This window comes from Citrus clementina, unplaced genomic scaffold (genome assembly GCF_000493195.1).
Source record: "Citrus clementina cultivar Clemenules unplaced genomic scaffold, Citrus_clementina_v1.0 scaffold_2, whole genome shotgun sequence".
Lineage (NCBI taxonomy): Eukaryota > Viridiplantae > Streptophyta > Magnoliopsida > Sapindales > Rutaceae > Citrus > Citrus x clementina.
The window spans coordinates 30,762,076-30,787,610 of NW_006262688.1; the positions used below are offsets into that span (position 1 = coordinate 30,762,076).

Genomic DNA, 25,535 nt, shown 5'->3' on the forward strand with positions numbered 1-25,535 from the left:
AACACTATTCATTATTTTCATTCCAAATTTTGATATTTCAATCTAAAAGTAAACACACTAATAATAATATGAATGATGCACTGGATTTCATTCAAATGAAGGAGCTTTGGATGCTGATGATGATAATAAGAAAACTACAAGGTTGCTTTCTTGCAAATACGAATCTGCCCGTCTAAAAAGAAAATTTCAGAACAAAAAACAAGCTAAAAATTATTGAAATGATCTATTCATCCTATAAATATAAAGGTACCGTATTTTGATGATTAAAATTTAAAAAAAAAGGCCCTACTCTTCAACAACGTGTCAAGATCCCCTGTAATCAGCCGGCAGATTTTCCATCTACATTAGCTTTTAACTGAAAAATGAAGTCAATACGACTTATTGAAGGGTGATTCACCATCTACAAATACATATGTTGCAAATTCTTTTTTTAAAAAAAAAAAATTTGAGGACATTTTCATATTATTTAGATACATTGATGCCTTCCCAAAATGAGAAGTTTTGTTGCTGTTCGAACTACGAAAACTTTGCACTCCTAGTCATATAACAGTTATTTGCGCTATACATATGCATCGACTGTAATTGCTAGAAATAGCCCCGCAAGAGAAATTGAAGGCACGATAAGAAGCAGATGATTCCTCCACCAGCACTAGACTGTCTTTGTTTCAGAAACTAGACAATAGTAAGATCACAGCAGCGAGCGACAAAAATATTTCTCACCTCCCTTCTGCTATGATATCAGCAAGCTGTGTGACATTTACTGGGGAGACTAATGCACCAGTTCCTTCACTATGATCATCAACTGGATTTTCTATTTCGCTTTTCTCCTTGCTGTTACTTCTTTTAATAGGTGATGAAGGCGTTGGCGTGTCTTCGTTCAAAAAGCTTGCTGTTATATCTTTAAAATCCCAATCTGTCAAATAACTTGGCTTTGAAATAACCGTGCCAACTTCTACATCCCCAGCAAGCATGGCCACAACGCGTGACATCGGTGGCCTCATCATTGGTGATGCTTGAGTGCACAAGAGAGCTACTCCTATCACTCGAAGGGCTTCCTTGTCGTTAAACTCTGTTAATGTAGGATCTACAAGCCCCAAACTTTGATTATTTTCATGGAGATTCCAAGCCTAGAAACATCATATAGACAATAATTCAGATAAAGATTTAAAAAATTAAGTTTCTTTAACCAGAAGAATGCAGAATAGAGTTCAAGATTATTTTCTTCACCCATTCGAGAAGATAAATCTTTTCCATATCCAAACTGTTGTCAGAGTTTGCTCTTCCACTTATGATCTCCAACGCAACAACGCCAAAACTGAAAACATCGGCCTTCTCTGTCAAGTGTCCGCGCATTGCATACTCCGGTGCCAAATATCCACTACAAGATCAATAGTTACTGATCAAAATCTCCAAACTCCATTGTATCCAAAAATTGGAAGATAAGGCCTGTATTATGTACTATGTAATTATCATTTTTGGAAGAATGGTAAGAAGAAATGTTAAAGGAGATTACACGGTCCCTGCAACTCTTGTGCTGATGTGGGTTTTCTTGTCATCATACAGCTTTGCCAATCCAAAATCCGATATCTTGGGGCAGAGCTCTGCATCAAGTAAAATATTACTTGCTTTGACATCTCGATGTACAATCCTAGGCCTGGATTCTTCGTGAAGATAAGCCAGCCCTCTTGCTGTTCCCAAGCATATGCTGAACCTGGTAGGCCAATCCAGATGCAATTCATTGTCTCCTGCAGAAATGTTGGCTGCAGTGGTTAGAAATTTATGGAGTTAAGATTATACAATCTGAAAGTGATTTTGATCATTTTAAAGAAGGACAAATTGACAATTCATTTATCTGCATGAGGTCTCACTTGGACATTGTCAGTCAGCTTTAGGATAGTGATTGTGGCTAATTTGCAGTTATGGACATTGTCTAAACAATATATTCTGGATTTAAGATTACAAAATAGATCATGCTATTTCCAAAAGTCAGTGACTCAGCACTTTCTTCTTTGAATTCTTTGCCTCAGCAACCAAGTTAAAACACGGCGTTTGCGCTATTTTCTACTACTTATTAGTAGTAAGAATGAATTGATTATCATAGAGTAAGAATGAATTGATAATCATACCGAACAATACTTGATCGAGGCTTTTGTTTTCAAGATACTCATAAACAAGGAGGCGCCTGGCTCCTTCAATGCAGCATCCATACAATCTCACAAGATTGCGATGTTGCACTGCAGATATGGTAGCAATCTCATTTACAAATTGATTCTTCCCTTGGTGAGATGCTATTGAAAGTTGCTTCACAGCTATTACTCTCCCATCAGATAGAGTACCCTGTTAAGTACAACATTTAGCAATTTGAAAAATATCCACTATATCCTAGTGAAAATTGGAAAGCATCAACTGAGTTTTCTAGTTGCAATGTCAGGCTATGATCACTGATTACAAAGTACTACATGGCAAAGCCAACATGCAAGAAAACTATCAATTGGCTGTAATCTTAATTTATATAGTTACCTTGTACACAGGTCCATATCCTCCCTCTCCAAGCTTGTTTGAAGGGTCAAAGTCTTGTGTTGCAGATCTCAACTCAGCATAGCTGAAAGTGTTTGGTTTAGAGTCTATCCCAACTAGCACTGCAGGCTCAACCAAGACAAAAATTAAGGACAAGAGCATAGGATGGGATACCATGACTGTTTGCGGATATCAAGATCACAAAATAATGAAGGATTTATATGACAAAAGATTAATTAAGCAGAACATTTACCAATATGAAATTACAAATTCATTGAGTTTCATGAACAAGCTTGCTACAACTACTATTACATATTGTTAAATTGTCAATGGACTCTTCTTACCTTCCTCATCATCGTTGTCTTTTTTTCTCCGCATGTAGAACACTATAGATATCACTATCAAGCCCAAAATTCCAAGAGGAACTGCAATACCAACAATCAACCCTGTGTGGTTCTTATTCCCCGCAGTACTTGGGGGTAATCCACTTACAGATGGTTTGAAAGCTGAGCAGTAAAAACTCAGTTATTAGGAGCAAAGATGCATATAAGCCATTTTATTTATTAGATTCCATCTTAAATGAAGATTCACAGGAATCATATGCTTTACCTGAAACGACACTGAGAGCTGAAATTGCTGGTCCATAATCACCTTGTTTAGGTACGCAGCAGGTCCCTTTACCAGCCCAAAATAGGTGAATTTCAAGATGGTTTTCTGACACAGTGGCATTGAAATTTTTTATAATAGCTCTGTTAGGCCCTCCCGCCTCCTTTGATATGTCAAAATCCTTCCACCGGAGAGTTCCCTAGAAGATCGATAATTGGAGATAGAATTATTATTTCTCAATGTACTTAAAAATTGAAAAAAAAAAAAGAGGAGTTGTAATTTTGGAATCGCATGATCTCCAGCTCCAAATTTTTGGTTCAGGGCATATGTTTACCTGAATGTAGATATCAAAAACACGCCTTGCAAGACTCTCCCACCTTTCTGTGCTTCGATCAAGAATATTTGTTTCTGCAAATAACAAGCTTACATTATAAGGTCCATTCTCAAGACCCAGGCCATAGTACCTAAGTGATCCGGGGGATATCCTTGACGTCTGATAAAGCTCTGGGGTCCTGGTGCCAGTCACTTGTCCTAGAGTATTTAGCACATACGCTGGATTTTCTCTTTCATAAAAGAAACCCACGTTACTCACTGCCCATTTTTCTGTATTGGTCACAACATAGGACGATGCGGAAAGAGAGGAGTTATCAGCCTCGTACACTATGTTATCAGCTCTCATTTGTTTACCACCACATTTGATTGAGAAGTTTGCATCTGCAAATGCAAAGACAAAAGCGCTCGCTATTTTCAGACTGAAGTCCGACATCAAATGCATAAAGGTCAATATCTGGGTAATGAGAAACCATTCAGGTCAATGTTCCTTATCATTACACATCCAGCACTTTACAAATCTTTTTCAATTCTCATTACATGCAAACTCACTTTATCACATCAAAGCTTTTTAAAGCTAAGATGGCTTAAGACACCAAATTTATAATGTAGCAACTCTAAAATTTCGACTGCCAGTGGTACAGTTTTCCTCACTTGGAACACGGCTACTTCAAGTCAAATTTAAAGCTTCTGCACTACTTCTTGATCTTATTAAAGATTTTTACCCAGCAATTCACTAGCATATTCCTTACATAACTTAGAAGCATAACACAGAAGTATAGTTAAACAAGCATTCTTTCTTCTAAATGTGGAACTACAATAACTTATGAAAATATAATATTGCTGACATCAGAGAGAAGGCAGCTTACATCGCGGAGCATTTCTATTGCACGGGAAGTTCCTTTGAAGGCAGTGCAATCCTGGAAAGACACTGACAAGCACAGAGAACAATTAGTTCACATTAACTGTTCTTAGGGAATTTTATCTCACCCAAGATTTCGTAATCTCACCCAAGATTTTGTAACTAAAGATTTCAAATAAATATTAAGTAGGAAAATAGATAGAGAATAAAATCAATCACACAACATAACAGTTTATACGGGAGAAAAATTCATTATATGAAAAATTATTGCAATCACGTTAGTATTTTTTCTCACACCTAAAATGCCAATAACACTAATCTTTTAATAGACCTACTGTGTCTCTCACAGTATAAACTGTTTACTTATAGAGAACTGATTATTGTATTATGCAAATAAGTGAACCCAACCTCCATATATACAGTGATTAATTTTTGTAGGAGAAGTATTTTTTTTTCTTATACTAGTTATATTCCTCATTGAATAAGTTAAGTTGCAAAAAAAAAAAAATTACTTATTCCTTAAATAAAAGTTCTCTTGAATAAGAAAACTACTAAATAAGAAAACCTTAGAAAATATCCTAGTTTAAGATTTAAAAATCCTCATTGAAAAAAGAGATATATTTCCTAACAATTTTCATCTTAGTGAGTTTTCAATTATGCGACAAAACATGATCCACGTGTATCTACACAACCATGTAGTCACTACCTTCTTTGCTCCACCAAAACCATACTCACATAGGGCTTATGAAATTCACTCCATCATGGGTAAAATCTTATCCTCTGTTCAGCAGCTATAATTATTTATCTCGAGAATCTTTGTACTCCATCTTATCTAGAGCACCCATATTCGGCACATGTTGATTGCCTTGCTAAAAATAATCACTCTTATATTTGGCTTCCTTGAGAGTCCCAACCATCAACATAAAAATTCCACCACAAACCTTGCATAAATGCCAAACCATTGCCTTATGTACAAATCTTGTGGACCTACTAGCAGTAACACATCCTCTTCCATGACACACTAAAAAGGGTAAATCAGTCTCTTATGAAGAAAAGAGACATACAACTAGCTGAAATTATCAGTTTTTTCATCTACTAATTTAGAGTTATTTGCCAAACCTATGTATGCACTTCCATAGGTTTCCACTAATAGGAACAGGGCTTACATCATCTTTGTTTTTTTTTTTTTTTGTGTAACCGAATTAATATATCATTGACTTGAATTTTCCACAAGCCAAAATTGATTCTTCCATCAAACTTTTCCATTTCTCCCTTCACAAGTTTTGAAAACGTTATTATTGATATATTTGCTCTGAGTCACAACTTTGGATCTGATACCACTTATTAAGAAATTTTAATCCCACCCAAGATCTTGCAAGCAAAAATATTAAACAAATAATAAACAGAAAAATAGAAGGAGAATAAAATTAATGGCATAATAGAAGTATTTACGTAGAAAACTCTTATATTAGAGAAAAACCACAGTCGCCGCCAAGGACAATGAGTGAAAAATCTATTGTGTAGAAAATTATTACAATCACTCTACTATATTTTCTTACACCCAAAATCCTACTAACATCTAGTCTCTCAATAGACTTACTATTTCTTTCACATTAGAAAATATCTATTGGTAGAGAACTTATTATTATGTTGTACAAATAAGTGAACCCAACTTCCTTATATATAATGATTATTTATTGTAAGAGAAGTATTAATTTCCTTATGACTTATACTAGTTGTATTTCTCATTGAATAAATTATTCCGAAAAGAAAAATTAGTTATTTATTAAGTAGAAATCCTCTTAAATAAAATATTACTAAATAAGAAGACATATTTCCTAAGACCTGTTAACATGATTAAAAGAAAACTAAAGGACCAAAACTCACCTGATGTTTGATCTGTCAAATGTGAAGTTGTTCGCTACCAGATTCCTGTGCAGGTCAATGCAAACCGTTAATTGTCAAAGCATTGGACAGAGATGCAAGGGCAAGAGACTTCATGAAATTCTCATACAACTGTTACAGTAAAATAATAAAGGTAAAAAAACTAGGACCATTGATTTTGTATGGCAATGAGCTTGACAAGGTCTAAGGTCCAATACAGGCAACTCTAGAAAATGAAGATGAACAGAGCATTATCATAGTTTAAGAGACATACATTTGTAAATTTGAAGTCACCCACGATGGAAAAGGTCCTGATAGATGATTATAAGATAAATCTCTGCAGGAAACATTTTGTTAAGCACCAGTAAACGAGTTCGAACATATGAACCAATGTATATATATGTAATACGAGGGAAAAATCTGGCTCAGTTTATTGATTGGTTGCCAGAGAAAGAAGCCGAAAGTCACAACTGATGCATGCATGAAAGATGATAATCACTGGCCTAAATCTAAAACACTTTCAAATTGAAACGTGCAACGTATATTCTCATTGTTTGAATTGCAAGTACTGAAGAGAAAATCAGTGTTTATGTGTGGATATAAGGGCACATTGAGGAACAAGCATATGGATGATTTTCTAGAAGTTTTCTTTCAGTAAATCAGAAAGCTGAACCAAGGCTTACATAATTTGAAGGTTTTCACTTTTTTGAGTAGGAAGTGTTCCTGACAAACTATTGTTTCCAAGAAACCTGGCCATTGAAGCAGTGTAAAGAGCATCAGCAATAACGAAACAATGACCGAAGTCCGAAAGTAAAAATCTCGAATTGATGGAGGAAAGCATCAAAGAATTTACAAGTAATTAAGAGAACCGATGTTGAACAAAGTTCTTGGGATTTGGCCTGTTAAGTTGTTGAAACTCAAGTCCCTGCAGAATATAGATGAAAATTTTGAGGAAAAATATTTATCAAAATGAAAAAAAAAAGAAGAAAGAAAGTGGCACTCTATAATTTATTTCTCAATATCGACTTACAATGTCTGTAAGTTTTGAAGCTCTCCAATTCCAGATGGAATGGTACCAGTGATCAGAGCATTTCTCAGGGACCTATGGAGCAGAGGAATCAAAAACCAACTGATCACTAATCAGTGTCAAAATGAAAAGGCTGCTAAACACGATTAAATATGGAGGAAGTATACTTACAAGTCAGTTAAGTTCTTCAAACTCATAACGAAATCAAGAGATGAACTCACATTATATATATCGCTGATTCGTCTACAGAATCAATTCAAACATCACGGATATGATTCATTCTTCCAGAGAGAGAATGAGAGACCAAGAGACTGTCAGAAAAAGATTTACTCACAAGGATTCTAACGAAGCCAACTTAGACAAACTGGACGGAATAGGACCTTGAAAAGAATTCCCTTGAAATCTCCTACAGCAACATTTTGACAAACATATTAGGAAAGCTATCAGAAGCCAAGCAAAATCTTTAATGCCCTACACAGAACACAGAGAATTTATATAGTCAAGGAGTTTTTCGAAGCATACAGGGACTTGAGCTTAGTCCAGTTGCCAATGAAGTCGGGTATTTTGCCTGTAAAAGGAGCGTCTGATGCCCACCTGAAATTTAACAAATTAATCAATTTAGGCAGCATAATCTTTATACAGGAGGAGAAACAAAATGGCATATGTAAAAAACTTTGCTTACAGAGTTTGCATATTACGAAGTTTAGCAAATGTAGAGGGAATTTCACCACCGGCTCCCCAACTGTTTAGGTAACTGTTGAATTTATCAATTGAAAATTACTGAAGTTTCATAAGCCAGCGGCTTTGCTATACTTGAAAAAAAAAATGATAATGATCAAATATGTAAAAAGAAAGAGAGAAATTTAGAACCTACAGTTGCTCAAGTTTGGCTAAGTTGCCAATTTCTGGAGGGAGTGTTCCTGAGAAATTGTTGTTGCCAAAAGAACTGCAATTTGAAATTAAAAATTATACACTGATTTAAAAGAAGAAGAAGACAAAATTGTTAAAAAAGAAATGCCATCTTACAGAACAGTTAATTCCTTAAGGTTTCCCAGCTCCCTGGGGACAGGCCCCGAGAATACATTGTGGGCAACTGACCTGTACACAAAAATATAGCACTGCATTAGACAACACACAAAGAATAAAGAATTTGCAGCCTAATCCAAAAATCAAATCAGAGAATATTAGAAGAAGCCAATTTCAATACTCACAGAAGCATCAATCGAGACAAATTTCCAATAAACGAAGGCAAGGGGCCAGTGAAGAAATTTTGATCAATTTTCCTACAAAATTCAAAGAGAAGTTGTAAATCGTGATGATTACGTAAACTTGATTTATACATACAATCTGAATGACAGATAAAATATCTGAGTGAAAAAACCATACAGAAATGTCAGGTATTGCAAAGTTACTAGTTCTTCAGGAATCACCCCTTTTTTGTTTAGTGCATATACTCTCCTGTAAAAAATAAAATAAAATAAAATAAAACAAACCAAACCATTAGATTGCAGCTGCATCAACCATTTTAGAAATTAATAGTAATTAACAAGCGCAGAGAGATATTAAGAGAGCATTACAGTTTAGTAATGTGGCAAGTAGCACCATTGTCAAAGGTACAGTCACAAACGATGGCAGGATTGTTGTTTGGGCTCTCAAATTCAGAATCAGTTGCATTGAGTGCAGATCCACTGCATGGCTCTCCACTTATGTTCCATAATGGCACCGCCGGTGCATCCCATTGCTGCAGTATTGAGTTCAATGCCCTCACTGCTCATCAAACACATGCGTGCATACATAGTAGCTTTGTTACCAAATGATATCATTTAATTTCATAAAATCATTAATGAAGATTAATACACTCTGGATATGATGATATATAAAATCTAAATCCGTTTTTTTCATTACGAATTAAACAGTGAATATGTAGGACGAATATTAAATTTGAAGATTTTGAATTCCCTCGTGTACGATGCAGAATGATACACTTAATTAACATATTTGATAGGAATTAAATTATGAGTTTCTTGCAAAGAATGCCAAAACTCAGACCTGCCTCTAAATTATTTAAGTTTTCGCATAGTTGGTTTTTTTTAAAGAAAAAGAATCACTCTTTCTTATTATCACATTGAATCACTATAACTCATTTATCAACGAGGAGGTACATGCTTGACTGATAGGGGCTTGCAACCAGCCAGTGAAAATAATCCTTGGTTTTAGTATATGTCTATGATATATCACAATCATAAAAATTTCAATCATTATAATTATTATTTTGAGGAAAAAAAAAGTGACCCCATTAGATGAAGAAATCATTGAAGTTAAGTAGCAAAGGGCCTATATCTAAGAGTAATTCCCATCTCTATCCTGTAGCCACATTTGTTTGAAGTCTAAAGCAGACAATAATGTGAAATATCTGATTTAGAAAAAGAAAAATGAAATTGCACAAACTTTGACTTTTTTGACGTTAAAAAAAGTCCACTTTTTCTTTCTTTTTTTAAAGAATTATACAAACATAACATTTTAGTCTAAGCCAAAGAATCGTATCTCTCGTTTGACCAAAATGAATCACATATCTTTATGCAAGGATTATATGCTAAAGTAAGTTTTTGCTCAATATTGAATCAATTGTTATTAGGTAAGAGTAGTAAAAAAAAAAAGAGTAAAAATCTGAAATAATTTTAACTATTGATTCAATACTCAACAAAACTTCAATTTAGTTCTTAATTCCACTATTCTTGCATTATATTGATGATATTGGAATGAATATTTAATTGCTCTATCCTTGCATTATATTGATGATATTAGAATGAATATTTGTAACTAATTAGGCCTTATTTGATATTAAGGTATTATACATTTTAAACTATGATTATTGTAAAAAATATAACGATAAAATAAAAGTCGTGTAATAAATATAATTTTTAAATTATAATAATTAATATTTATAAAATATTACTATAGCTTTTAAAATTGAACTGTCCAACCATAATATAAAATTAGGCCTCACTATGGTTGAAGTCAGAGTATACCATCATTCAAAAGTTGGCGTTTAATGTTAAAAAATCTTCTATATAGACAGCGATGATAATGACATCACTGATTTGAACTTTGACATGTCTTCATTCCAAATTCAAAAATAAAAATCTCTGACATCTGAGCACGCGACGCGTGTGCCACCTCAAATAATCTTATCCCTGGAATTTATGTTCCCACGTCATTGGTTAAGATGATGATAACAATAGTGAGGAAGAAAAATATATTTTTTCACACGTGATAACCAGCAAAGTACGAGCACATAATATATTTTAAATTGGATTATTTTTTATGTAAAAAAAAAAAAAGAGCTTTAAAAATGAATGCATTATGAAGTCTTTGTTGATGAAATTAAGGTCACTTCGATCATTATCATCACACAACTTGTCCAGATATGTATTTTTATTAAAACAAAAAGTCATAGACCTGACATCCCTAACTGTACAGTAATGAATATTTGTCAATTAATTAATGTCTTCTTCCTTAATTAGCGTTCACTCTATATTACTCCACTAACAGTTTAATTATCATCTAACATCATGATTTCATAAATTATGGTTGCTGTAAAAAAAATTATTAAATAAAAATTTATAATACATAATAAATATAATTTTTAAATAATAATTTTGATAAAATTATTAAAGATATGATAGATTTTTTATCATACAAATGTACTTAATTTTTAAATTATAATAATTAGTGTTTACTAAACGTTTAAATACAGCTACAATTATTCAGTTTCGATCCCAATCAAAACCTAAAACTTTATATATATTTTAGTTGCTGGCTAAGTTAAGTTTCTAACATTCAGCAACTCACTGTGAACATGTAGTTAATTGTTTTCTAAAAGAATCATGCTGCTGCTACAAATACACATAATGAATTTTCATGTCAAAATAAAGAAAGAGAAAGAAAAGAAAACGGCAGGGCGGTGGCTAGCTAGCTAAGCAAGAGAATTAATTAATGGGAAGAAATCAACTGAATACATATACCTTCAGCAGGGTCGGTCGTAGTGGTGGTGTTATTTTGAGCGTCGGATAAACCAATTAGCAGGAAGAGATGAGCAAATAGTAGTAGTAACAAAGAAAGCAGCAGCTTCACTGATCCCACTCCAAAATTCATCTTCTTTCTCGTCACGATTTACAAACCCAGAAAAAACAGAATTTAACGCTAATAATTGAATCTACACTCTCATGGTTTTGTTGAAGTTCAAGAATATATAGAAGGAGAAGCTAGCCAGAGTCGGTCAACATTTGTTTTTTTTTTTTCTTTTTTTCTCCAATCGGGCATTTTATTAAGTCGTTCAAAAAAAATAAAAGCATTTTAAAGCTGTGGCAAGAGGTGTTTTTTAAAAAAAAAAAAATACAGAAAGAAAAGGTGAACGGTAGACACAAGAGGTACAATAATTATATGTAACCTATCATATATAAAAGATAAAAGTTGGCAACTTGACAAATCCTTTCATGTACATATTGGCAATACCCATATATATAAATGCCAATTGGAGGGCATCTTTCTTTTTTTTCAAAAAAAAAACAATTGGTGTTTTGCTATCCCTGTAAAGAAAAGACTAGAGTGCAGCAGAAATTGGCCAAATTCAACTCTCATGTATGTACATTGCGTCCTAATCTTCATGTCTCATTCGCCACCCATGAGGGTGGGGTACGTTCACTTAATAATTGTTATCAACTGCACGTTTATTGACACAAACTCAACATAACATTGTGTACGGATGCGATTCGTGGTAGATAAAAGTTAGATAGAATACTGAAGAAAAATATAAATGCCAAGTACTTATGTACACTTAATACAAAATTCTTAAAAGCTAAACAAAAATACTTACAATGAAGCTGGCACCACCTCGACTATTACATTAACGGGTTGTTGAACTAAAGCTATTCCCTTATTATTATTATTATTATTATTATTTTGAGACTGATTAATCATCAGATTACTGCATTACATAGATATTTACAACAACTGCTTATTGTATTACACAGATATTTACAACAACTGCTTATTGTAGCAGAGATATTACACTGATATTTACAATCAGATATACATGATTGGGACTTACATTATTACAATGAATTCTATGAAGTACATGCCCAATACAAATAACCCCTCACAGGAGAGGATGTCCATACTCCACTTACATTTCGCAAGGGAGAAGGATATAAAAAACATTTAGCCCCCACAATGCTTTTGTGGGGGCTAGAACCGCTGCCCTCACAATCCCACCACTTCGGCCAAGGCCGAAGTGGCATTATTATTATTATTATTAGTTACTTATCTGTTGATTTTTCCGGAATCGACCTCTTTCTTATTGATTATTTATTCCATTTTCCGAATTCTCTTTTCTTTCACGTGTTCTTACAAATCACATTCCACTCTGCAATTTGCAATAGATATATAAACACATTGAACTTTATCAAGCTCATGATATTTCCCTTATCCTCTGTACACCTCCGGGCACGAAATTCATTAACCGGTAAAATATTCGTTGGCAAACCATTAGAATTTGTCAATTAGATGATTAATAACACATCAACTACTTCTTTTAAAATATATATAAGTATACTAACTACTTGGAGAAAATGAGAAAGTCTTAGGTTAGAGCACAATTCCATTATTGCCATCATGTAATCATCAAATCGCGTAACAAGAAGTGACGTCACAATATCATAATTAATATACTTGTCAGTAATTTCAACGCTGTAACAATTGCATCATGCATAGCCAGGGCAGATCTAGAAAATTAGCTTATAGGGGGCCAATATAATAACAGAAAAAAAAAATTTCTTAATGGAAATAGATATTGATTATTTATTTATTGGGGGCAATATAATTATGTAAGTAACTATGTAATTTCATGAAAATATTAGAAAAACATATAGAAAACTAAAGGAAAAATAAAATCTTACCGGGGTCAGTTGCCCACTGTACTGTAGGCACAATGTGAATCTGTCCTTTCTTATGGTACCAGGTGATTGGTGGTTCTCGTATGGTGGTCAGGTATTGATCAAGACAGTCTTCCTAACATAAAACTTTGTTAACTTCTTATAGGCCTTTTATAATTTTTTTTAAAAAAAAATTAATAAATTATTTTTATTTAATTTTTTATTAATTAATAATGTTTATTTAATACTTCATTCCATCAAGTTCACACGCGAAAAGAACTAGTGGTTTTGGCTTCTATGATCAGATGCATTGTAATATTGATTTTGATTTTTTTTTTTTTATTTACTTACATAAGACCGAAACCGAGAGATTGAAAAAATCAAATTAAGAAATGCATGGGATTTTTATTCGTGATAAAAATTAAGAATGAAATGTTAAATTAGTGTGATATCGTGGTAATTAATTTGACCAACATGCAATCTCATTGATTGGTTTTTCATTGAAGAGCAACATGGAACTTAAGTAGGCAGCATATGCATATGGTTGTTTTCAACTATTTATAAAGCAACAAACTATACAGAAGAGTTTTAGATTTCTATGTCGGCTTGGAAACTCTTTCATTGAAGACTTTCTACTTAAGACAATCATCTTCTTAGAAGTATGTACATTGTTTCTGCTGCCAATTTTGTGCAATCATGCGCGCGAGGAAACTATCAAACCATAATATTTTTGTTTGTTGCCATTTTGCTAAAGAACTTTGGGATTGGCTGTCATCTTTGTTTAACGATTGCTCCCCACCCCTGGCAATGTTTGGGATCTCCAAGAGTTTATTTTAAGCAAACAATTTCCTTCTCATACATCTCACATATGTAGTTGATGATTTCTCTCCTCATTTTGTACCATGTTTGGAAGGTCAGGAATAAGATGAAGTTTGAAAATATTAGACCTTCAATTGCTCATACTAAGCATTAATATTTTAGACTATGTCTCTCACTTGAGAAAGTTATGCCCAAGCTTTCTAACCCTTTCGGACTCTTTTCCTATTTATAACATAGTTAGTTTGAGCAGTTATCTTTGTACTTTTCTAAAGATCTTTACAATTTTATGGCATCCTTCGATTTTTTTTAGGGTTAAAGTTAATACTGATGATCTCACTAAATTAAGGAAATTAGGATCCAACTTCTTGTGAGGCTATTTATAGAGATTCTCATGGAACTTTTTTGGGATGCTTTACTATATCAATTGGGAATAAAACCTATTTTTTTGTAGCTTATGAATTTATATACTACAAGAGTTGGCATTTGTTGTGGCTAGAATGTGATTTGATGGCTGTTTATTCTTGCTTAAAAAGCAATATCTTATCTCCTCCTTGGTACTCCATACTAAATGGTTTAATTGCCTAATCATGATAATGTTTGTAGGATTTTATTGTTCCCATATTTGCAGAGATGGTAATGAAATTGCAAACATTCTAACTGATATTAGATTTAATTTTTCTAATTTAACATGGTATTATTCTCCTCTATGAAAAAATTAAGAAATCTCTACTTAATAGTTCTTAAGAATGCCCTACTGATTTTCTTAATCATATTATTTTTTACTAATGTATGGAATATTTACAGGATTTTAATTGACTTTACCATTACTACATGGACTTTGTACCTTTATTTTCATCTAATATATTATACCTCTTCTGAGGTTTATTTAAAAAAAAAAATGTTTTGGAGGGGGAATCCAAAGTGGAGTGCTCTTGATATGATCAATGTTGAAGCTGCATGAATCACAGTAATACATTATTAAACAGCCCACAGTGAAGCCCATATATAATCACATGGACAGCCCAAAGATTAAACCTTTATAAGCTTGAATTACACATTTCTTTGGCCTCTTGTTTATTTAGTCAACTAGGAAATAGAACCGTGATTCACGCGGCTTTTAAAAAAATTTAATATTATCTTTTTTTTCTTATTCTACTTTTAACGAATTATTCTATTCGATTTAGAGGCAAAACTTCCAAATAAAAAATAAAAAAATAAAGTAAAACTAAAATCAAAAAAACTTTTTAATTATTTAAAATTGTATTAGTTAAATTAACACAACAGAAATAGAAGTGCCATAAATGCACCTTGTCTAAGCCAAAACCTTGGAAATCTGAGGCTGATATATCATTGCGAGGCCACCTGGAGAAGGAGCAAAAGATGCATCACAGTAGTAAATCCAAGAGAGGTGAGTATTGCAGGCCAGCAATTATGGGTGATGATATCAATGGCGCGGCAACAGTCAGGGCCAATATCAACCTGGCTATTAAGGAAGAATATAACAATCTCATTTCAGTGTGATTTCAGCTCCATTAACGCGTTCCAGCACTTCGTTAGGCCTCCGCTAGCTTCAAATCTTATTGCAAGATCGTAGTCTTGTTTCATATTATTGTTGAGGCGATCATTCCTGCTGATTGCATTTGCAATATTTGCCATGATCAGGCAAGTGATGGCCAAAATAAAAAAACATATATTTTAGAGCCATTGTTATTTTGTATTCTTTTATATTGTGTTTATATTTACGTGGGATATCATATTTTTATTGCTATTTATAAATTAAGGTGAGGTAAAGGAGAAGAGTGATTAAAAATGTTTATAAATTATTGCTTAATTTATAATCAAGAAGGTTTCAATTAGAGAAGATAGTGGGTCTTTTGATGAATTGTTACATATTAATTGTGTAATAACAATCAAATTAATTATGAGAAGATGAAAAATTAAATCTAAAAGAAATTTCTCTATTTATTAGATAATAGAGAATATACAAAGATGAGAAATGGTGATGACACATCACCTCTTGTAGTCCCAACTTTATATAAATATATAGATAGATAGATAGATATAGATAGATTGAACTTATTTGATCTACAAAATATAATCTAAAACTTTAAAGAATAATTAATAAATACGGAGGCATAAATGAATAAGTCACGTATAAAAAAAAATAGTGAAATTAAGCAAAAATCCACGACTATGGATGGCAACTGGATCGCTCCATAATGGATATCCACAATATCCATCCAATTGGATCGGATAATATCCATCCAAAAATTTTTAGATTTTGAAATGGATATTTTAAAATTATATCCAGATGGATATGGATGGATATGGATAATTATTTTTACCCAATGGATATCCGTTTAACCCAACACAAGTTTAAAAAATTTTAATTTTATAAAATTAAAAATAAAAAATATAATAAACAAACAAATGTAAAATTATTATATTAACTAGTGAAAATTTTAAATTCCTCTTATATTAAAAATTAAAAATTTTAAAATTATCCTTTAATTTTTTAACTTATTTAATATTATTAATAATTATTATTTTATTTTATTAATTTAATATTATAAATGGATATCCACCGAAAGTCGCCAGACCTTGCCGGACTAGCACCGGACATCGTCGGAATATCGCTGGAACACCACCGGACCTCGCCGGACCACCGTCGGACACCACCAGAAGGTCGACGGACCACCACCGGACCTCCCTGGATCACCGCCGGAGTGTCGTCGGACCACCGTCGGCTTTCCCGGAAAGTCGTCGGACCGCCGTCGGAAAATTACCGGACCGCCGCCACCGACCACCGAATCGCCATTTTATTTTATATATATATGTGTGTATATATATTACATATATAAATAGTTTAATAACTAAATTTAATATTAAAATTTTAACTATTTTATATTATTATTTTTATATAATAAAAATAAAATATTCATGGATCTCCATAGTTATATAGATAAAATCTATATCTATATCTAATATTAAATATTAAATATAAATATATTTATTATAAATAATTATAAATTTATATTTAGATAGATATTATCCATTCATAATTGAATATTTACCGTCGCTATCCACGACCGGTTTATGTGGTTGCACAGCGAAGCCACTTTATAGATGGGAAACATGGCCCCCTAAATGGAGCCTAAAAAATACACGTGGAAGGTGACAAACAAAAACGTTTCATTACAAGCTTCCCCACTAATAAATAAGAGCGCTGGCCCCTTTGAATTTATGAACAAATGAACAAGCAATTACGAAATAACATTAAATGCGGCCATTAATGAGCTCGCTCAGCAACATTTTCTTCCTTTGCTAATCCTTAACGAGTAAAATCAAAGGTCATTTAAAGCACCATCATCAAGGCCATTAAGTTCACATATACGTACGTTATCGTTGAAAAGTCAATTGCACTCCCCTATCTCAAAAATTGCACTGCAATTCACGGGATTTAATGATGGCCATTTCGTCATTTTGGACCCCAAATTAATGGCGTCCCATGTAGGAGCGTCGGCGTATGAATCAATCAGCTTCATTTATTTATTTATTTGTCGAAGCAGCAAGGCTTTATAGCCACCCATTCCGCCTTTTAAAGCCTCTTTATAAATCATATCACCTCTTTATTGCCTTCCGTTTCTGGAGCAGAGAAATGACTTCAGAAATTTTGATTACTAAAGACTTTCTTGGAGGATTATCAAATAACACAGAATCTGATCTCAACTCAAAGGTCGGTTTAGACAAATTATTCAATAAATATAAACTGTACCATTGGTTTTTTTTTTTTAAATTTTTTGCACTATTCTTCATGTAAATATGTTCTGTTCATTTTTTGTCCTCGTACAAAGCTTTTGAATTGTCCAATCATGTTGCAGACAGAACACGCAAGCCATGAGAGATGCAGCTCACCCAACTCGCCATTATCTTCATCATTATCGTCGGATCATCAGACACAAACAAGCCCAGCTGCTGATTTTGAAGCCCTTAACTTAAACTACCCGCCGCCGTCATCGTCCTCATCATCAGCAGCAGCACAAATGAATCTTTTCGAAGAAGCGTGCTTAGACCTAAAGCTTCAGTCTTCATCATCGTCTTCAAGCCATAATTACCAAAGTGTTTGTACGCTAGACAAGGTCAAGTCAGCCCTGCAAAGAGCAGAGAAAGAGACGGAGAAGAAACGGCAGTCGCCTTCGTCGTCGTCAGCTATGTTTGCCGCTGCCTGCCCTGGTTGCTTGCTTTACGTGATCACCCTAAAGACAAACCCTAAGTGCCCGCGTTGCAATTCTACTGTTCCTTCTCCTTTAGTTGTTAAGAAGGCCAGAATTGATCTCAATGCTTCGTTTTAATATATTTTAAAGCAAATTCCTTTTGCTTCATTCTTCCATGTAACTTCTTTTTTTTTCATTTCTTTTTCATTTTGTACAGTGAAATCATATCATAGGTTTTTGTTTTTCTGTACTTTGTTATTAGGGTTGGGGGATCATGGTATAAAACATTTTATAGATAAAAATGATTGTAATTACTTAATTAAGGTTTAATATTAAATATACGTGTAGTTATTTTTCTAATTCCCCGTCTTTAAAGTTTTCATGCGATAAATTTCAGCAGTTTGTAGTACTAGTAAAATATCATTTTAAGGCACCTGTTTACTTTTTATCTTTAGTTTTTTGCAGTATCTTGTTATAATGAATATATTTTAGATATAGTGGCAGCACAGACAGAAGGTCAGGACGTAAATCGGCTATTTATGAATTTTGTGTTTTATTTTCTACACCAAAGATTATAAAATTTTTATCTAACGATAGATGTTCTTAAATAGAAACTGTTCGATAGTTTTTGAAGTTTGATTAATAAGTAAAGAAGATTAGTTCTGATTAGTGTTGTATAGAAAGTTTGGAACTGTCAAGATTTTGCTCAAAGTCCCATCGAATTCATTCTGTCATTTGTTCAGTTCAATGGGACGATAAACTTTGTCTTTGTTTTTTTCCTTCCCCTCCAGGGCAGACTTTCGAGTTTCATGTTGACAGATTGTTGTATGTGATATAAAATATTTGTATCTAAAGTTTAGATTGAAAGTATACGTACCTGGATTGTGGAAATTTAAAAAAATTAAAAAAAAAAAAAAACTGTTAAGATTTTAGAAGTTAGTGGCCATATTTAATGAAACTGGGAGAGAAAAATCTGGAGTGGATTTTAAATTTAATACGACATCCCGTGACCGGCTGCAGCGCAAATACGACATCCCGTGAGGGACTGCGGAAGCGCGAAGTCTCTCTCTCATTTCCTTTTCCCTACAATGTAGCCAGATGACATCAAGACTCAATTAATGAGCCACGTCAACATCCGGGCAATTAAAACGCATCATCACCACTGTGGACAATTGACTGCACTGCTACCCACGTCCACGTGGCAGCGTCTGCTTTCGGAGCATTAATGTCCCCTTAGATTTATGTACTACGTGTCGGCGACTTTGACATCTGGTCATTTAATGCGGCTGTCGTTTTGGCGAGATTGGCGTTTTTTGTAACTGTAACGCGTCATGCAACTTACGAAGAAGCTCATAAATTGAGTAAACCAAATTAATAAAAAAATCGTGAGGCGGATATGAGTTTGAGTTCGAGATTGGGTATCTAATTAATATTTTTGAATATTTAATGAAGGAAATTGGCAATGGAAGGCAATTATGGCAAGCAATGCATTTAATTGGGAGCTGCCCCATTTCATGCTCCTGCGTTGATTAGAATAAAGCCGATGAGGGGGTTGCTCTCAAGCATTTAGAGTAGTTGGTTTTTGGTCATTGAGTTTGGTCTTGTTGCTTGTGCCAGCCTTGTTTCTTCCAGCCAGATATTTGATTTATTAATTTTGTCTTCTTACTACAGTCCATGTAATTTAGTCTGTTCCAATTAATAATCATATGATAATTCACTCATTAAAATTTCATTACAGCTCAAACTTATTGGAGGATGAGCAACATGCAGCACAAAAGAGTAAGTGAGAAAATTTTCAACACGGATATTACTTGAAAATTTTTGAGTTCTCTCCTTTTCGATATTTATGTATTGTATTTTTAAGTCACAATTATTGTAAAAAAAGTTATAATTATCAAATTAAAATTTATAATATATATATATATATATATATATATATATATATATATATATCACTTTAAATTTCAAGTTACAATAATTAGTGTTTATAAAATATTTTAATGTTGTAACTTAATTATAGTTACCTAATCTCAATATAAAATAAGACTTTTGCTTTTCATAAAATTAAAAAAAAAAAAAAGAGATGTGAAATCTACGCAGCTACTGCATCAGGATGGTTTCTTCTTCTTCTTTGCTGGTTGAAAAAGCCAAAATTAAATTTACTGTTGTGGTATGAAACAACTGTATTCACAAAAATAATTGCAAAATTATCCCAAACCTTTCCCGCCCGAGGCTCGTCGTTCATCACTTAGATAACATGTCTTGTGTTAACAGACCCCATGTCTTATTTATCACTTACTCTTACCGACTATGAAATCTTGGGATGAAATTAACTTTAATAAAAGCGTACTCCTTTTTTCTTTTTTTCCTTCCTGAAAGTTTTAATAAAAGCATCCTTAAAACTTAATTTTAGGTTAAAAAAAATGAAAAAAACTTAGCATTGAGGTTTGATCGAAGAAAAGTGAGACACAGACCCCGGGCCAAGCAGATCCAGGCCCAGCCCAGGTAATGCAGCATCTTGATAGTTGATACTAGCTCCCTTTCAAAACTAGTGTTGCCCTGGACCTGGGCTCCAAGCAGGAGCTCGTTCAAGCTGTCTTTTTGTGTGTTAAACTGACCGTGGCTAGATCTGATAAAATTTGATACGATCTAATTATCTTACACGAATACGATAAGAATAAATGAAAATGAGTCGTCAAATTTAAGATGATTATTAAATGGGCCGGGTTCTAGTCGACATGATTTTTTTTTCATTTCGGGTTAAGGCCAAAGTTCTTAACTCATTTACCTAATCAATGATATGATTATATTTTTCATTTTAAATTAATTTGTAGATTCTTATCATCAAAACTTAAATATTGGACATAATTATTTATTTCTATTTTTTTGTGGAAAGGATAAACATATGCACATTATTTTAGTTATAAAATTTTATATAGATTTAGCATTTCAAAAGTGTAAATGTGTAAAATATTTGTAGACATGTATATTTTATAATATCTATATCATATATTATTTACATTTGTACAATTAAAACTTCAATAATATAAATGTGTAATATTTTAGTAAATATGTATATTTTATAATAACAAAATATGTGTGTGTGTGTCAAATAGTGTGTAAATGTTTAATGTAAATTTTATTAAGTATATAGATATTAAGCTGAGTTATTGAGTAACTCGTTTATTTTCTGTTTTAGGTTATGATCAAAATATTTTGATATGATTATTAAATGGATCATATTTGGGTTGACCTAAATTTGATGCGACAAAAACTGACCCTGCGACCCGTTTTGCCAACTCTACCCGTGAAACAAACATCCGAACCCCAGTAAATATATAAAAATAACTGACCATCAAATTTATGATACTTGTTTCCTGTGCTGCTTTTCCTCGCCAATTTTCAATCATAACCTGTTGCCATGATGATGAAAGAGCAGCATTGTTAAGCTTCAAATCACAGCTTAATGATCCTTTAAACAGGGAAGGCCAAAACTGCTGCAAGCCTGCAAGGGGCATGGAATTTGCTGTTCAGCGTCACTCCATGTTATGGCTATCATTTATCAATCTGGGGAACCCGAATTCTGATGAATACAAATTAATTTGTTAATAAAATTCAGAACTCGTTCACATCTCCGACTCCACATCTACAGCCATTACTGGTATTATCTCTTCATCTCTATTGTCCCATGGCCGTCTTCAACGCCTTGACCTCAGCTTCAACAACTTCATACCTTTAGTGAAAGAAATGGAACAAGAACATACGTTAGGTCAAGTCCCTCCAAAATATTCACCCACCCCTTTAATTTTCTCAAAATTCTGACACCTGCATATGCAACATCCATAATGGTATAGAGTAGAACCTTTATAAATTAATACTCGATAAATTAATATCTCTATTATGTAATAAATTTCCATGGTTCCGTTTAGCCCAATAGACTAAACTAATAATTTACTAATAATTTCATCAAATATGACTCTGTTATTACTTGTTTACATAGTAAATGACTTTATTTTGAACATCTTTCAAATGAAAAGTAATTGTAAAAGTTCAAGTAATTTAAAATGAAATAAAAGAAGACTTAGTGTTTGTTCATATAAAGATTATTTTTAGTCCAATTTATTGAACACATTTAATTAAGTTAATTAACATGAATACTATCTAATTAAGTACATAGATAAATACAATGTATTTATTTTTTTGGTCAAACGCTTAGTTAAATACATTGAATATAACACGAATTAACTTATTTTTAATCTAATTCATTGAATACATTTAATTAAGTTAATGGAACATCAATATTATTGAATGAAGTAGACATGTCCAATGTATTTATTATTTTGGTTAATTGAATGTATAGTTTAATTCATATTCAATATTGGTAAAATATATTGAATATTTAGTTATTAAATGTATGTTAATTGAATTGTAAATAACTCTATAAATTAATAAATTATTAATTTATGAATTAATTAATAAGTTATTGATTTATCGATTATTTAATATCTCTTTTAATTAATATATTCTATATGGTCCTAATCCTATTAATTTATAGATGTTCTACTACACTTATGGTGTGTTTATTTCTTGGAATAAGGAATGAGAATCAAAGTTATGTTTACTTGACAAAATTGAATTTGGGAATGTGAATAAATTGTGTGGGTCCCACACAATTTGGGAATAAAGAATGGGAATCATATTCCCATGGGAGGGTTGAGAATGAAAATGTGGGAATGGGAATGAAACATAAATTTACTTTTCTATCCTTCTAATTTTTTCATATTTCTTAAATTACTCTTGTTCAAATCACAAATAATTTTATTATTTTAAATGTCATTAATAATAATTATAATTATTATTATTCTTAAATTTTATTAACTTTATTATTTTAGTTTTTATTAATTATTTTTATTTTTATTAATATTATAATTATTAACAATAAAAATAATGATAAAAATAATAATTAATAATAACTAAAATAATAAAGTTAATAAAATTTAATAATAATAATAATAATAATAATAATGTAATTTTCATTATCTACATACATGTATAAATATTATTATAAAAATGATATTAATTAAAATAATAATAATAAATTTTAATAATGATAATATTAATAAAAATAATATTAATAGTAATTAATAATAACTAAAATAATAAAGTTAATAAAATATAATACTAATAATAATAATAATAATAATAATAATAATAAATGTTAATAATGATAATATTAAAAAATAATATTAACAGTAATTAATAATAACTAAAATAATAAAGTTAATAAAATATAATAATAATAATAATAATAATAATAATAATAATAATAAATGTTAATAATGATAATATTAATAAAAATAATAATAACAATAATTAATAATAACTAAATAATAAAGTTAATAAAATTTAATAATAATAATAAATGTTAATAATGATAATATTAATAAAAATAATAATAACAATAATTAATAATAACTATATTATTAATTATTATTAATAATAACTATATTATTAATTATTGTTAATATTATTTTTATTATTAATAATAATAATAACAACAACAACAATGATAATATTGTCAATAATGATAAATTAATTATTTTTATTAATTATTAATACTATGGGTATTTTGGTAAATTGATTATCATTCACATTCCTCATTCCCATTTATTTTGCCAAATAAACACATCAATGGCATTCCAGCACATTCTCATTCCCATTTATTTTTGCCAAGTAAACATTGAAATCTCATTCCCATTACTCATTCACATTCCAGCCCATTCTCATTCTCAGATCATTCTCATTCCACCCCAATCTCATTCCCATGAAGTAAACACATCATTAATTAAGATTCACAGTGGTCGTTTGTTTTTCTAACTCAATGACTTAATTGAGTTTATTGACTTTGTTTTTTTTTTCAACTTAATGAGAATTCTCAGTCATTAAATTATTAAGTTATTAAGACAAATTTTTACAAATCTAAAATGCATGAATAACATTATTACAACATATTATCTAAAATATCCCTATTCGAATTAATTTATTTTCATATTTACCTTAATTAAACCTATGAATTAGCATTACTATTCGATTCTAAAACTTGTGATAATAGTAGGAGATTATTTTTATTTTTATCTTTTAATTTTCTTCAAACTAACATTATTTATCTTTATAAATTTTATGAATATTTTTCATATAAAACATCATAAACGACAATCAAATTGATTAATACATTCTAGTTTAGAATATAAAAGACTTATATTCTTTTGAACGTGGTGTATATTATTTTATTTTGATCTTTGAACATTAAAAATAAGGTCGCAAATGTAAAATTACTTAATTTTAGATTTTTTAAGTTTGAAAAAAAATTTGTTAGCACTTATTTTCAGAGATTCAAATAAAAAAATAATTATATCATTCAAATTGGATATTTAGGTATCATCAAAACTATTCAGATTCTTGGTATGTTTACTTACAAAGAAAGGGAATGTGAATCAAGATATGGGAGTGATTATTGTGTTTACATGCAAATTTTCTTAGAAAAATAAGAATCAAAGTGTGTAGAACTCACAAACTATTAGAAATGAAAAATGGGATTATGATTCTTGGGAGTTAAGAATCAGAATCCCATTCTCAAAATTTTTCATTTTACCTTTACTAAATTTTTAAAATGCACAATTGTCCTAATTGAAAAATGATAAAATTGAAAATACAAAAACGTAATTCCCAAATCATGACATTCACTCTTCCGCGTCAATCTTGCGCAGCACCTATCAAATTCGCGTTGCTGGCCTTCATCCAACGCCAACAGCAGGAATCAATCGACAGCCGCTTGTCGATCTTACTAGAAATATCAAACTAGCAACAACAGCAACAACAGCAACAATTTACCGATTACCAATGATGTGATGATGGATATTATTATTGGTATTATGAATAACCACCATTATTATTATTATTATTATTATTATTACAACAATAAGGATATTTTAATTATTGAAACAATCTATTTCAATTTTAAAACAAAACAAATGCGTTAATCGGAATACAATTCATTTTGATTCTTATTATTATTATGAATAACCACCATTATTTTAATTCTTATTACTCGTTTTCAATCCAACCAATTCCCATTAACAATCAGTAAACACAGTAGACATACCATTAGATTTGAAATTCAATATCCAATTTTGGCACGAGTTTGTTTTGCAAGTTTGTAAAGCAATTTTGCATTTGCACAATACAGTGTCCCTCCAATAGGGTTAAAAATCACCCAGTATCTGGGAATTTTGAAATAAAAGCTCAAATCTGTACCTAGCGATACAAGCTAAAACAGAAGAGAA

The 25,535-nt window shown here is 31.5% G+C and overlaps 2 protein-coding genes across 3 annotated transcripts; one reads left to right on the forward strand and one right to left on the reverse strand.

Annotated features, from left to right (window-relative positions):
• Positions 1 to 356: 356 nt before the first annotated feature.
• On the reverse strand, positions 357 to 11,662 carry LOC18051269 (probable LRR receptor-like serine/threonine-protein kinase At1g56140). Of its 2 annotated transcripts, XM_006448718.2 has the most exons (24): positions 11,252 to 11,659; positions 8,804 to 8,993; positions 8,613 to 8,684; positions 8,438 to 8,509; positions 8,253 to 8,324; positions 8,101 to 8,172; positions 7,909 to 7,980; positions 7,749 to 7,820; positions 7,561 to 7,632; positions 7,398 to 7,469; positions 7,230 to 7,301; positions 7,053 to 7,124; positions 6,883 to 6,948; positions 6,474 to 6,536; positions 6,203 to 6,247; positions 4,323 to 4,384; positions 3,458 to 3,837; positions 3,127 to 3,322; positions 2,862 to 3,023; positions 2,521 to 2,639; positions 2,127 to 2,337; positions 1,514 to 1,745; positions 1,228 to 1,378; positions 357 to 1,127 (listed from the first exon to the last, which is right to left on the reverse strand). In XM_006448718.2, exons 1-24 carry the CDS (start codon positions 11,379 to 11,381, stop codon positions 717 to 719), a joined length of 3,138 nt encoding a protein of 1,045 aa, XP_006448781.2. In that variant the 5' UTR covers positions 11,382 to 11,659; the 3' UTR covers positions 357 to 716. The 2 variants fall into 2 exon arrangements, with proteins under 2 accessions (XP_006448781.2, XP_024046220.1); XM_024190452.1 differs by lacking the exon at positions 2,127 to 2,337 and having other exon boundaries at positions 1,516 to 1,745; positions 11,252 to 11,662.
• A 5,590-nt stretch (positions 11,663 to 17,252) lies between these two features.
• On the forward strand, positions 17,253 to 18,549 carry LOC18051271 (sericin-2). The gene is made up of 2 exons (XM_006448720.2): positions 17,253 to 17,714; positions 17,860 to 18,549. Exons 1-2 carry the CDS (start codon positions 17,505 to 17,507, stop codon positions 18,328 to 18,330), a joined length of 681 nt encoding a protein of 226 aa, XP_006448783.1. The 5' UTR covers positions 17,253 to 17,504; the 3' UTR covers positions 18,331 to 18,549.
• The last annotated feature ends 6,986 nt before the right edge of the window (positions 18,550 to 25,535 follow it).